The sequence below is a fragment of the Coenobita brevimanus genome, chromosome 39, assembly GCF_032717465.1.
Source record: "Coenobita brevimanus isolate Jiangsu-jjx chromosome 39, ASM3271746v2, whole genome shotgun sequence".
NCBI classification, from domain to species: Eukaryota; Metazoa; Arthropoda; class Malacostraca; order Decapoda; family Coenobitidae; genus Coenobita; species Coenobita brevimanus.
The window spans coordinates 17,820,012-17,835,245 of record NC_136992.1 but is presented as its reverse complement, the minus strand read 5'-3'; the positions used below and the strand labels follow the sequence as shown (position 1 = coordinate 17,835,245).

General features: G+C 40.4%; 1 protein-coding gene across 2 annotated transcripts in view; it reads left to right on the top strand.

The window, feature by feature from the left end:
• Sarm (sterile alpha and armadillo motif) overlaps positions 1-13,701 on the top strand; it is a 141,962-nt gene extending 128,261 nt beyond the window's left edge. Inside the window, exons 9-14 of one of the 2 annotated variants that reach the window (XM_080270155.1) lie at positions 196-216; positions 2,348-2,441; positions 7,432-7,621; positions 8,544-8,665; positions 10,827-11,096; positions 11,605-13,701. In XM_080270155.1, the coding sequence (XP_080126281.1) occupies positions 196-216; positions 2,348-2,441; positions 7,432-7,621; positions 8,544-8,665; positions 10,827-11,064 (665 nt within the window). In that variant the 3' untranslated portion in view covers positions 11,065-11,096; positions 11,605-13,701. The remainder of the gene's footprint in view (positions 1-195; positions 217-2,347; positions 2,442-7,431; positions 7,622-8,543; positions 8,666-10,826; positions 11,097-11,604) is intronic. The other variant, XM_080270156.1, reaches the window with a different exon arrangement.
• The last annotated feature ends 1,533 nt before the right edge of the window (positions 13,702-15,234 follow it).

The following is a 15,234-nucleotide window of genomic DNA, read 5'->3' as shown; positions in this document are numbered from 1 at the left end:
GGCTTCCAATTGATCTTAATGAACATAGTTTCATTACTGGATCAACAGATAGCAACCAAATATTGTTCTGCATATTCTTAATTTGATGGAATTAAAGAACAGTACCTGAATGTAATTATATTATACACCATCGTCTTGCAAGAGTATTTTGCAGTTCTGAAAGTAATTTAATCATCTATGTTTCATGCTGCCAAGGATATGAAAATTTAAAGTGTTGTAAGTACAGCACTACTAACACTCTTAGAAGATTCATGCCCTATCACATTGGTTTAACCTGCATGTGTTATGCACACATTTATGTATTTTCTTCAAGCTATCACTGGACAGCTTGACAAACCAAAGGCAGTCAGACTTCAGTATATTTTAGTAGTTGTATAATAAATTAGGAGGGGAGGAAAAGACTGGAATTGTAGCCAATTTAAGGCCAGTTAGGGGGCATAGTAGTTTAAGGACGTACTGAAACGTGATTTGAAGTTGAAGGACAGAAGGCAAAGGCAATTTAATCTTGTACAAAATCTCTTATGTATCAAGTATTAGTATTCATAATATGCACCAAACTGGAGTATATTAGCTAGACATAAATAATTCTGACGGTTCCTATCCTAAAAAAAATTACTGTTAGCAATATTGAAATACCCAAGTACATCCATATCAGTGGCACGGCTGATTATTGATAATTCAGTCTCCATTATAACTGCTGACTCTCCAAAATATGACTTTAAATGTCAGATAAGGTGTACTGTATGTAGGTACTGTAGATTATGCTGTGTACACCAACAACCCTTACCGTCATGAAAACACAGACCAAATACATTATGGATGTCATATGTACAATTGGGCACACTAGTTTACCTAATACAGTGCTTCACCACTTCTGTTTCTCAGTTTCCTCTTCTGGACAATATTCCTAACCTGAGAGAGACTTGGTACTTCTGTCCTCCATGATTCTCTTTGATATGCTGCATCACGAGGGAAACTGACCGACATGCCATAAATGTGGAGAAAACGCAGTGATATAATAGGCAAACTTTTACAACAGACTTCACCGAGTAAAGCTGTATAACGTACCTTACAACACGTAATGTTGCATTGCCTGTCATTAACACAGCTATCTTGAGTGGTAGTCATAAGGTCCACTCCATTGAAGTCATTCGGTTATCACCGTGACACAGACCTTCTCATTCTTATAGTTTAGGAGTGTACTTAACAACAGTAAAAACTACCGCCTCTCATTCTTCATACATATTCATCTGAGTCATTTGGCAGTAATTCTACAGCTCCCTTTTACAGCCAGCAAACTTTGTAATTATAGTTCCGCATGTGTTTTGAGAAATTCGTTCCCAGCAGTGTTTATGTAGATGTTCCATTATACTAATAATTGTGAATACAAAAATGTCTAGGCTCATGCGTTACTCTCATACATTAATGAGGGGCGTATCACATGATATTGTATAGGTATTTATAACATTCTCATAAACTATAATCAGAATTTAAAACATGAGAGATATAACAGTGCTTTGTTGCTGACTGTTTTTATTATTATGCTTGCCTCTCCAGTCCGTCAGCATCATCTTACTGCAGTATCTCGCTGTCTGTAGTGTGGTGGGTAGGATCCTAATTTTGGAAAAACACGCACACACACACACACACACACACACACACACACACACACACACACACACACACACACACACACACACACACACACACACACACACACACACACACACACACACACACACACACACACACACACACACACACACACACACACACACACACACACACACACACACACACACACACACACACACACACACACACACACACACACACACACACACACACACACACACACACACACACACACACACACACACACACACACACACACACACACACACACACACACACACACACACACACACACACACACACACACACACACACACACACACACACACACACACACACACACACACACACACACACACACACACACACACACACACACACACACACACACACACACACACACACACACACACACACACACACACACACACACACACACACACACACACACACACACACACACACACACAAAAATTTATCAGCAAAGTTTTCATTGAAATTAGTTCACTTGTTCCCTCTCATATCTCACGTTCAACATCTTAATCAGTAATTATGCAGCCATGTATCATATCTTTCCTTTTTTTTTTTCTTTTTTTTTTCTTTTTCTAAATCTGCTTTTGCAAGAACTTAATCTGATAATCTATTCTGGTAATTCTGTGTTCACTCCATGAAGTGCAGTTCGCATCAGTATTAGTGATGATTTTGTTTCCAGATGAAAGTGGCCAACTTCAAGATGCAAGTTCACTGGACAAGACTTTGGACGTATTTATCAGTTACAGGCGCTCTAACGGTTCACAGTTGGCGAGGTAAGTTGCGAGAAATACACTGCATTCCATAATGTTGTGAAAAGTGAAATGCTGTCACAAAAGATATAGTGGTTAGAATGGCGATGGTGAAACTGATGACCAGTTTATTTAAGGAGACTTGACCCTTGCTGAGTTGAAGATAAACTGACCTGGTTTGGTCCAGAGTTTCTCATTAATGAATGTAAAGTTGAAATGTGTATATTTGTACGTAAAGCTCTTTTACCATGTGCCCCAACTATCAGCATCCCTTAAAACTGTTTCGCTTAAAGTAGTTTATTAAGGGGAGAAGTGGTTTGTTGTTTGAAGGGACGCTAGTTCGATCCTAACCAGGGGCAGATAAGAGTTTGATGATTTGAAATTCGTTAAACAGATTTTTACAAATCTTCCACAAGACCCGCGATCTATCTCTCTGTCTGTCTATCGATCTGTCTATCTTTCCATAGAGCCAGACGACATAATCCCGTGAGGGATGGCCATTTGAGTTAGTGGTTTTACGGGAAGGGGCATAACCCTTCGCCAATCCATTTGTTGACGCGTGAGGAACACGTGTGGGTTGGTTTTATGTTTTTTTTTTTTTTTTTTTTTTTTAATGTGTCCGACTCTGAGCATAGGCTTCACAGCCAACTTTCAAGGCCCAGTAGCCCTCCTACGTACCGCACATCTCTACATGTCACCACTTAGGCGCTAACACCCATCGTTCATACTGAATACATGCTAGGCCTGTCTCATACAGGACTGGTGTATATGTATTAGCGGGGATATTTTTACGAGATGTCGGCGGGTCTTCTGGTAGATCAGTAAAGTCTGATTTTATGAAATTCAGATCCTTAAACTGTTCCCAGCGGGATTTGAACCCGGGTCCTACCATCTAGCATTGTAAATGGTTTCCTGGCTTACAGGAAACCGTTTGACATGTCAGCTAATGTAAAGCCACCTGAAAAGGATAGAAGAGTAATAAAAAGTGACAGGAAAGATGGGAGAAATAGGAAGAGAGAGGGCAGATACAGAAAAAAGTGAAAAAGGTGAAGGAAGAAGTAGACAAACAAGAAGCCTCGGACAAGAACTGACCAAACGATGACGATCCAGGACCGGACATAGGACTTGGTAATGGGAACATGGAATGTAAGAGGTGCGAATGATGAGGTGAAAGAGAGAGAGATTGTCCAGGTGCTTGAGGGTGCGAAAGTGGATGTATGTGGAATAACTGAAACAAAATGGAGAGGAAAAAGTGTGAGAGAATGGGAGTATGGATGGGGTATATGTGCAGGAGTAGGTGAGAATGAGAGGGCGAAGAAGGAGTATGTATAGTTGTGAGTAAAAGATGGAAGAAGAGCATAAGACAGTATGGATCACTTGGGTCAAGGATTGTGTGGGTAAGGTTGAAAGTTGGAATACAAATGTGGGCGATTGTGTGTGTGTATGCGCCAATGCAAGATCGTGCTTGCAGAGTGAGAGAAGAGTTCTGGACAAATGTGGAAGTGTGCATGGAAAAGTTTGGAAGGATTGAGAGAGTGTTTTTGATCGGTGATATGAATGGTAAAGTAGGGAATGTGAAGGTGGATGGAATAGTTGGTGAGTGGGGTGTGCCTGCTGAGATAGATGAGAATGTCAGTGCGTTAGTGGACATTTGTGCTGGGAGGGGTTTGGTGATAGCCAATACCCTCTTCAGGCATAAAATGATCCACAGGTATACATGGCGAGTGATGAGAAGGGTGGGTGATGAACTGAATGAAAGGAAGGCAGTGATTGATTATGTGTGTATGGATGAAAGGATGTGAAGATGTGTAATGGATGCAAGAGCTTATAGAGGTTGAGGGAGTGGACTTTCTGACCACTACTTGGTGGTGGCCAGAATTAGGATCCAAGTAAGATGGAGAAATAGAAGAAGGGAAAGACGAGAGGAAGGAGTAGTTGCAAGGAGAGTGGAAAGGTTACAAGAGGATGAGAAAAAGGCAGAGTATAAGAGAGAAGTGGAGGAACGATTGGGGAAATATGAATTGGAGCAGATGGGGGACGTGGAAGGTGTGTGCAGGATATTTACAGAAGAAATATGTGCAGCATGTGATGTGTGTGGGAGGAAGAGAAGACGGAGGGGGGTACAAGGAACAGCGTGGTGAAATGAAGAGGAGAGACAGGCTGTGGCACAAAAGAAGAAAGCATACAATGAATGGATGAGAAATAGGGGCGTGGAAGAAGTTGAGAGGAGGAAGAGAGAGTTATATGTAGAAAGAAAGAGAGAGGTGAAAAGATTAGTAAGAGAGAGTAAGAAGAGAGTGAATGAGGAATTTGGAAGGAATTTGAGTGTAAAGTGGAGGGACTGTAAGAAAATGTTCTGGAAAGATGTGAAGAGAGTAAGACAGGGTGGAAGTGAGGTTAGCAGGGGAGTGAAAGATAAAAATGGTAGATTACTAGTGGAGAAGGGTGAAAAAGTGAACAGATGGAGAGAACACTTTAAGGATTTGTTGAACATACAGGATGGAAGTAATGCGAGTATAAGTGGCTGGGGAATGGCTGGGAGAAGGAAGGAGGTGAGAAGACAGGAAGAAATCAGTAGGATAGAAGTTGTGGAAGCAATGAAGAAAGTTAAATTGGGGAAAGCCCCAGGAATTGATGGAGTGTATGGTGAAATGCCGAAGCATGGGGGAGAGATAGTAGTAGAATGGATGTGGAAGGTGTGCAGATTGGCCTGGGAGAAAGGTAGAGTCCCGGAGGATTGGAAGTCAGGTATAATTATTCCCTTGTACAAAGGAAAAAGGGAAAAAGAAGTGTGTGGTAATCATAGGGGCATTTGTCTTCTTAGTATAATAGGAAAAGTGTATGGTAGGATACTTAATGACAGAGTTAGAGAAAGAACTGAGGAATTAGTTGAAGAAGAACAGGGAGGCTTTAGGAAGGGAAGAGGTTGTGTAGATCAGATATTCATTCTTAGATCTTTAGTGGAAAAGTTTCTAGAGAAGGGAAAGAAGTTGTATGCGGCTTTCATGGATTTGGAGACAGCATATGGCAGGGTGGATAGACAAGGATTGTGGAAAGTATTAAGAACATATGAAGTAGATGGGAAGTTATTGAATGCTGTGAAGAGTATGTATGATGGTGCTAAGGCTGCAGTGCGTGTGGATGGTGAACTAAGTGAATTTTTCTCTTTGAAGGTTGGGTTGAAACAGGGATGTGTCATGTCTCCATAGTTGTTCAATCTGTACATGGATGGGGTAATAAAAGAGGTACAAGGTAGGGTAGTGGATGTTGGAGTGGCATTGGTGAGAGAGGATAGTGTTTGGAAACTCCCTGTACTGTTGTTTGCAGATGATACTGTGTTGTTGAGCGAAGACGAAGGGGAGCTGCAAGGCTTAGTGGATGAGTTTGGGAGTGTGTGTAAGAAACGGAATCTAAAGGTGAATTTAGGGAAGAGTAAAGTGATGGTCTTTGAGAGAGGTGAAGTCAGTGAATGTACAGTGAGGTTGGATGGTGAGGAATTGGAAAATGTGAGTACGTTTAAGTACTTGGGTAGTGTGATGAGTAAGGATGGAGGTTTGGAGGGTGAAGTGCTTGAAAGGGTACAGCAGGGAAGAAAGGTTGCTGGTTCGTTTAAAGCAGTGATAAGAAACTGGGAAGTGAGCATGGAAGTGAAAAAGTTACCACATGACTGTATTGTGATACCAACTCTAACGTATGGAAGTGAAGCTTGGACGTTGTTGGAAGGACACAAGTCAAGAGTGAGAGCAGTGGAAATGAGTTATTTGGAAAATGTGAGTACGTTTAAGTACTTGGGTAGTGTGATGAGTAAGGATGGATGTTTGGAGGGTGAAGTGCTTGAAAGGGTACAGCAGGGAAGAAAGGTTGCTGGTTCCTTGAAAGCAGTGATAAGAAACAGGGAAGTGAGCATGGAAGTGAAAAAGTTACTACATGACAGTATTGTGATACCAACTCTAACGTATGAAAGTGAAGCTTGGACGTTGTTGGAAGGACACAAGTCAAGAGTGAGAGCAATGGAAATGAGTTATTTGGAAAATGTGAGTACGTTTGAGTACTTGGGTAGTGTGATGAGTAAGGATGGATGTTTGGAGGGTGAAGTGCTTGAAAGAGTACAGCAGGGAAGAAAGGTTGCTGGTTCCTTGAAAGCAGTGATAAGAAACAGGGAAGTGAGCATGGAAGTGAAAAAGTTACTACATGACAGTATTATGATGCCAACTCTAACGTATGGAAGTGAAGCTTGGACATTGTTGGAAGGACACAAGTCAAGAGTGAGAGCAGTGGAAATGAGTTATTTAAGAGGAGCCTGCGGAGTCACATGGAGAGACAGGCTGACGAATGCGGATATAAACGAGCGTTGTGGTGTGGATGTGGATGTGATAGGAAGCGTTATGAGGAACACACTGAGGTGGTTTGGCCATGTGGAGAGGATGGAGGGTGAAAGACTGACGAAGAGAGTGTATGTGAGTGTGGTGGAGGGGGGAAGAGGGAGGGGGAGGCCGAGGATGAGATGGAGGGATGGGGTGGAGAGGTATATGAGAGAGGGGGGTGTGAGTTGGGAGCAGGGCAGTGAAATGGCGGAGGACAGGACGACGTGGAGGCGATTTGCTTTTGGCCACCCCAAACGGGATTGAGGCGTCTGGCAATAGATAGATAGAAGAAGTAGGCAGGACTACATCTAGTGAGTGGATTATGGTCGCTACCACCTAGACCCACTTTTTTTTACAAATTACCCCTGCTAATACCATCACATCAGTAGCCTACTAAATGAGATAGTGTGATAGCTGGTTTAACATACTGTATATTCAATATGGACGGTGGTTAATGCTACCGAAGTAGTGACACGTGAAGGTGTGTGGTGTGTAGAACAGCTGGGCCCCAGGGAACAGGTTGTCAAGTCAAATACACATATGAAACAAAAGTAAAAGTGTAATAAAATCCTAGACATAAAGTAAGGGGTGATATTATGAGTAACAGGTTCTTTTGTGCATTGTTCTAACTTTCGTGTTCTGTTTTTCAGTTTACTCAAGGTCCACATGCAGCTCAAGGAATTTTCGGTCTTCATTGATGTGGAACGATTAGAAGCAGGAAAGTTTGACAATAATCTCCTAAATTCCATACGACAGGCGAAGAACTTCCTTCTCGTCTTAACCCCAAATGCCCTAGACAGATGCATTGGTGATACTGAATGCAAGGACTGGGTTCACAGGGTAAGTGTAACATGAAGATTTTTTGTGACACAGTGCATATTTGATACAGTATTTGTGTGTGACTAGGAAATAATTCGTTGCTTGCATGTTATTCATTTAAAAATTACTGATAACGGCAGATTGTAGATCTTTTGGCATTATTGTCTTCGCCACGAGACGTCTCACTTTAGTTTTTGACTGCGATGTGTTTCTGTGAAATCATGCATGATAGGATGGAGTGAGATCCAAAGTTCATTGTTCAGGGTCAGAATGATAATTTTGAACGTTTTTGACATGGATCTCCCTAGATTTCTCTTGATCATAGTAACATTGTCTGAAGGTAGCCAAAATAAAATACCCATTAGGCAGTTAGTAGCTAAATCGTAAAGTTAAATGAATACAAGTAGCAGTAACAAGAAAAACTAGACAGCATTTACAGAGCGCTTCCTCGGCCATCGCCTATATCAGACAAGGCAGATCACCACCAAAATTTAATAAACTCCTTCTTGGCCCATGACCCACATGTCTACAAAAGTTGATTGAAATCTGTCAGTAACCTTTTGAGATATCTTGTAGACAATCAAACAAGCAGAAAAACAGGAGTGGATTCATAACCCCCTTCCAACTTCGTTGGTAGTGGAGCAGACAGCCTGGTTCAGAAGACGCTTCTGGAAATTGTTCCGAACCATGTTATGAACAGATGCCTATCTTGGGCTGAATTTTATAAAGGCAGTGCTACATTGAGTGAATGGATGGTGGACCCCCCATCTACCACAAAGATTTCATTAAATTTAAATTACATGAATGACGTATGAGTCATGCTGTATCCTGTTTGTCCTATATAAAGAAGTCATGACATGACGTCCATATATAAACATTTATTGTATAACATGACTGCTAATGACTGCTATCATTAATGATATACCTATTTATCTAACTACAGGAAATCGTGGCAGCATTGCAGTCCGGTTGCAACATCATTCCAATCATCGATAACTTCCAGTGGCCTGAACCTGAAGAACTGCCAGAGGATATGAGGGCTGTGTGTTACTTCAATGGCGTTAGGTGAGTCCTTACCAGGTTTCTCGTTGGGTTAGAGGACATCATAATGTCTCTTCCTTAGCAGCTTATTTTCCTGCATACACCTTTTGTTGCATTTTGTTTGTATGGTTCATACCGACGTATTGCATCAGTAACATACATAATAATTATTAAGATGTGATGTACAAAACAAACTGCTAGGGAAGATGTGTTACGAAATCTGCGAAGCTGGCTAGAAATATAAGCCTCAGCCTATAACTTTATCTACAGTACAAGTGGTTAAACAAACTTTTGGTGTACAGCAGCTCATTGTTAAATATCTTTTTTTTTTTTTTTTTTTTTTTTTTTTTTTTACCAACCCATTAGTAAATTGCAGAAATACTGTCACTTAAAGTTTCATTGACACCTGTAAAGTTGATTTGCCAATTCCCCCAATTTACAACGCTAACTGTTTGGAGAAAAGCTGTGATATATTGGAACACATCCCTGACATATAACACAGACCACCTGTACACTTCATTTGGCACAAGTTGTTCCTCAAATATTGAAATATAAATGGATGAGCAAAGTATGTATGGCGATGCAAGTGACAAGGGTTATACTTTTTTTTTTCTTCAATCAATGAAGAGATATTACCCCAGCTTTGTTGCGTGAGTGACTTAATCGGAGGATGTCTTCAGAGGTTGTCTCTGTCGTTGTTGATTGCCAGTGTGGTAGAGCAATTTATTTTGAATGTTTTTGGGGTGGCTGAGTGGTCAGCGTCGTTGATAGCGAAGCTTCTACCCCGTTAGCGCCAGGGTTCGAATCCTAGTACAGGCAGCTGGCGTCACTCAGTTCGGGTGTTCATTCATTCTTCATGAGCTGGTAGGTAAGATGAGTACCTAGGGTAACACCTAGGGGAGGTAAGTGTGGCAACCAGCATGATGCAGTGGGCTTACGTCCCAGGATATTCGATGAAAAACTCGCCACATGCTCAAAGGCTTGGCTTGCGTGATGAACACCGCAGCTAAGTGCCTCATGGCGTCTGCCGCCAGCTTTCCATTTACCTTTTTGGGGGATTGGGTAAATGCATACATGTCCTACGTCACAAAGCATTATACTGTATTGATAATTTTGCAAAATTTTGTGCTTTCCACTTCCTGGAGCTTGCCTTGGAGTGGAAAGTGGAAAAAAGTGATAACGATTATACTGTACATACACACACACACACACACACACATATATATATATATATATATATATATATATATATATGTTTCACAGCCTGCTCTCATGGCCCAGTAGTCCTCCTACATACCATACACCTCTACGTGTCACCACTTTGGCGCTAACATCCACCATCCATACTGAATAGATGCTAGGACTGGTATATTGGTATTAGCGGGGGTATTTTTATATGTCGGCAGGTCTTCTGGTAGACCAGTAAAGTCTGCTTTTTGTGAAATTCAAATCCTTAAACTGTTCCATGTCCCAGCGGGGAATCGAACCTGGGTCCAGTAGGACTGCAAGCCACCTCTCTACCGATATATATATATATATATATATATATATATATATATATATATATATATATATATATATATATATATATATATATATATATATATATATATATATATATGCATGCATGCTGATATCCATTAGAAAAAAGAAACACGACATATCCCGAGTGTGTTTGTGTATTCACATCTTCAGTGTACAAAAGAGTCACTTTGCTGTCCCCTGAAGATGTGATTACACGAAAGCGCTCGGGATACATCGTGTTTCCTTTTCCTTGTGGATATCAGCATATATATGAACTACGTATTATTAAGTTATTTATTTGCATACATACAGAGAGAGAGAGAGAGAGAGAGAGAGAGAGAGAGAGAGAGAGAGAGAGAGAGAGACGGCGTTGAATGACAATAATGTAGCTAGTTGAATGCCTGGTGGTTTGTTGGGTTAAGGTACTTCAGCCGACTGTAGATCCGAGTGGGTTTATTGCTCACATGCTGCTGCTCTGGCGAGCGTGTGATAACTTTGATTAAATGTTTGTGTAAGAAGCCTAGCCCCAGGTCCCTAGTACAGGCTTGTGACGGGGCAGCGATGGATTTGATGTTGGATAGATGGTTTCACTTATAACCTAGTACACCAGTTGTCATACATGCCGGTAACATATTATCTGAAACCTACGTCATCTTTTCAGATGGATCCATGACTACCAAGATGCTTGTGTGGATAAGATGGAGCGGTTTATGCGTGGAGAGTGTAATGTGCGTGGTGATGGGCCATTAGGTCGTTATGTCAGCCGCAGTGTGGAAGGGGGCATGGCAACCCCTGGTACCCCCTCAACCTTGCCTCGAGCTCCCCCTCTGTACCAGCGAACTACCAGCACAGAGAGTGGAAAGGGTTCGTCGTGTTCTGACAAAGATCCCAAAGACTGACGGGGCGACCCTGCATTGGTTAAACATAGGAGGTGTGTAGCTACTTTTATCACTGTAATGAAATTATGAAAACAGAAGTTGATGGTTCTGCTTTTGTTTTTTCCTCTTCCTGTTTCTGAATCCTATTCACCCCAGTAATTAGTGGGAAATTGTATGCTGCTTCTGCTGCTGCTACTGATGATGATGATGGTGGTGGCAGTGATGATTGCGGCATAGATACCAAATTTTATACTGTTGCCAAGGACTGTTGAAATAAGAGTTGTTACAGGGTATTTAAATAAGCTTTAAGTAGCACAGTATTGACACTGAATGAATTGTTACGTTGCAAAGAAACATCCGTACAGTTCTGCTTAACATTCTGTGATGCATATCATTACAAGATTTTAGAAGATATGCATGATAATGTTCCTTCCTGCTTTCGAATGCAATATTTTGATTTAGATTTGTTCATTTTGTATGAATATCCTTGTGATATCATAGAATGTATTGAAGTTTATATAATTAGTACTGTAACTTATTTATATATATTTTACACTGCAGATTATTAGCCACAAGCAGCCCTCGTTCTGCCTCCCCTCTGAGGCGTGGAGTAAGAGCGTCAAGCCCCGTGACCCGACTGCCTGTGCGAGGGTCAGCTGGCCGGGGTCTGGGTGCCGGGTCTCCCCTGCTCCCACGCCCACACCGCCGCACGCTTCCTCCTTCTCGCTCTCTTAGCCTTGACACCGGCTTAGATAACAGCAATTGTGCTACATCAGATCCTGAAACTGCCACAGATGTTGTTTCTTCTTGTGAACAGTACCTTCAACAGCAGCATCTGCAACAGCCAAGTCAGTCGTTGCAGACATTACAAGGTGCAACTGAGCCTCGTCCTCCAAGGCGTCGACTGAGTAGCATCCCATGTGACAGTAGTCCAATAGCAGAGGAGGAGTGTGGGATTGATGATGAGGCGCGACTGTCACTGCCACCTGGGGACACCAGAAATAGTAGTGAGAGTTGTCCACCTCATCATTCCTCACGCTCCTCACTCTGCATGTCACGCCGCTCATCTGTAGCATCCACAGATGATATTAGTAGAAAATCCTCATTTGTAGATAAGTGTATGACACGTGTAAGAGGCTTCATTAAGAAGTAACATTTAATGTTTGTAGATCCAGGATGGTGCTTGTGGTTATACTAAAACGATAACAAACCTCCTGAGTGATGAATATAACCAGTGCAGGGAATTGTTAATATTCTAAGTTAGGTGATAGAATTTAATGATAAAATTTATTCAGTCACTTGACTCATTTCCACTTTTACCTTACTTCATGGGAACACCCAGTTACTTTTACTTTAATTTCAAATGCTGGGAGATACAGGTGCCTTTAGTGATAACTGCGCGAAATATTGTGCCCAAGGATTCTTCTTAAAATTATTGTACTTATATTTATCTGAAAGTAATTGGTATTAAGTACACAGGACATTTTTATATAAATCAGCATGTTTGTTCTGTGAAAATAATGCATTTGTAGGTCCACCTGTAAATGAGAAAGTAATAGTCTTATTTTAAATGTCCAAGAACGTGATAGGTTTGTCAACAGTCAGTAGTCAGTACATTGCCAGTTTGTGATCCTGCATGTTTACATGTGTTAGTTCATGACACTCTGCCAGGATATATTTTTATAATAGTATGTAGGGAAGAAATTGTAGTTAAATTGTGCAGCTATACACTGTATCGTATTTATTGTTCTTGTATATAGAAACTGGCATTAGTAGAGAGATTGGTTTGCACAGGATACCACCACACCAGACGTCACTCCTGCTGCTTCCTAAACGGCACGGTATTATATTTTTCAAGCAGATTTTAATCATCATTTTGAGTTTTGGGAATGAGACGCGGTTAGTGATGAGAGGATATTTTCCCATTTAACAACCACTTCACTAAGAGGGGTCGCTCTTAAGCTGAGCAATATTACCTTGTAGTGACAAGAGTAATTTATGAAAATTCTCATTGTAGTGAGGGGGTCAAGGTCCAATTTACATCATGCCCTTACTGGTATAACAATGGTTGATGAAAGTTGTGTCAGTGAATAAGGCCTTTTATTAGTGAGTAATGTATATATTTTATTTTATACGGAACATAAACCAGTCAAGTGTACTGTGTAATGCAGTATCATAAAATCAGCAGCTGTTAAGTTATGCAGAGCAGTTTATTGATACCAAATAATATACTAAGCAGCATTCAGTCACTAACATATTGTTTTCTCAGTATTCTTTCTCAACTTACAGGTCTCATAGTTTTAGTTGATTTAACTTTGAAATTTCTTCTCTGTGCAGCATATAATGACATGGTAGTCATTGTTATATTGAAAATTTAAGTTATTAGTAAAGCATAAAAATGGTCAGATGCATGAGGACGCAGAATATATATATAAATGTTAGCAGCATATACCAGTAAACCTCAGTCAAAAGAGTGTTTTAGAGAAGTCTACAAATTAACAGTTCTATCATAATTATAAAACCGAAAGTGACAAAGTCTTTAGCGACAATATTCATAGGCACACCTCACCTTCAGATGCTCGTTCAGGGTGGTTATGTTGTACAAGATCTTTTAAATATGACATAATGGCAGTTATTTTCCAATAGAAGTGTATTGAAGTATGAGAATGTTTTTCACAGCCTCATATCTGTTTCCCCTCTTGAAATTGTTTATAAGCTTATTGCCTTTAGGTAATTATTCCATACTGAAGAGTTCCAAAGAATAGTCTCTTCATTTACAGAAACAAACTTTAGTTTACCCACTGTAAATGTCATAGTCATGATGTTAATTGTAGGTTTTGTTTTAAATCCTAAGCAGTTCGTTTATAATGAACCTTGTTACTCATCAGTTCTGATCCGGTGATAATTTGTCTTGTAAATAGAAGTTGGCAACTAACGTGTAAGTTTGAGATTTATTATTTTTACACGCAGTAGCCTCGAGCTTTAATAAATACTATTTAAGTAATTATGGTTATTATTTTACATTCTGCTCGTAAGTCTTTATATTGGTATATATATATATATATATATATATATATATATATATAAAGGTATAAAACTTTCAACGTCTGTAGAGCACAATATCGTTTGTGTAATTTAAGATACACGCTCAGAATAATTAACTTCGACTCTACAGATATGAAATTTAAGCTAAAATTAGTAGGTGTGACATAACAGTAAGATGGTCTCATAAAATGACTGGATACAAGAGAATGTTAGATACAGATGCTGAGGGAGAAAACTTCTGAAAGGCAGAGCTTTGTGGTGAAGCATAAAAATCTAGAGAATGACTATTACACATGACTTTAGGTTACATACATGTGCTGATTATACGGAAAGAATACCACTCCTGTGTACGCTGCAAATAGACTTAAGGGGTGGGAGATATCCGGGAATCGATCTTCTCCAAAACTCTTCTTGCAGGCATCCTCGAACCTGCCTGAAATATGCAAATTAGTGGTTACTCCAGTGGCCACCCCAAATTTCACGGTGAATACATCTGGACCTCCCTGAAGAGTGATCCTTGGGCCTCTCAATATGTGAGCTTTTCCTCCCCAATTGAAAAATTCTTGCTGCACCACTGGTGAGAAACTGAAACTTCCTTTTTCATATGTTCTGTATCCCCAGTGGGATCAAAGAGCTATGTTCTGGAGCTCTCCAGCCTTTATGCATGATAAGAAATGAATGATGAACGAACAGAGGGAGAGCAAGTTTCACTGGATATTCTTAATAGCTTCCATTACATGTACTACTTGTTCTACCATATTCCTTTGTACCTAACCACTCCATAATGTTGAAGAAAACTGAATCATATAAGTGGTAACCTAGGTGGGGCAAAATGGTAGATAGGAGCACCTGCCATTCTTTCACTTCCATCCTTTCACTTCAGGTTACACTACAAACTGAATGATTTTCAGTAGCCCTAGTGTGTGGACGCCTGGTATTCTAGTGGGTTAATGGTATTCCTGCCGGATTTGGTTTTTATTATGATATATCCAAGGAGTAGTTGGGGTTTATTGCTCACATAAAACCTCTCAGAGAATAGCGACTAATCATTCTCGCCTAAAATGTCAGGATGAAGTTGTTTAGTCCTCATCTCTATGCTCTAGAGGCAATAAAAGGATGAGATAGATATGTAGTTAGCGACATCAA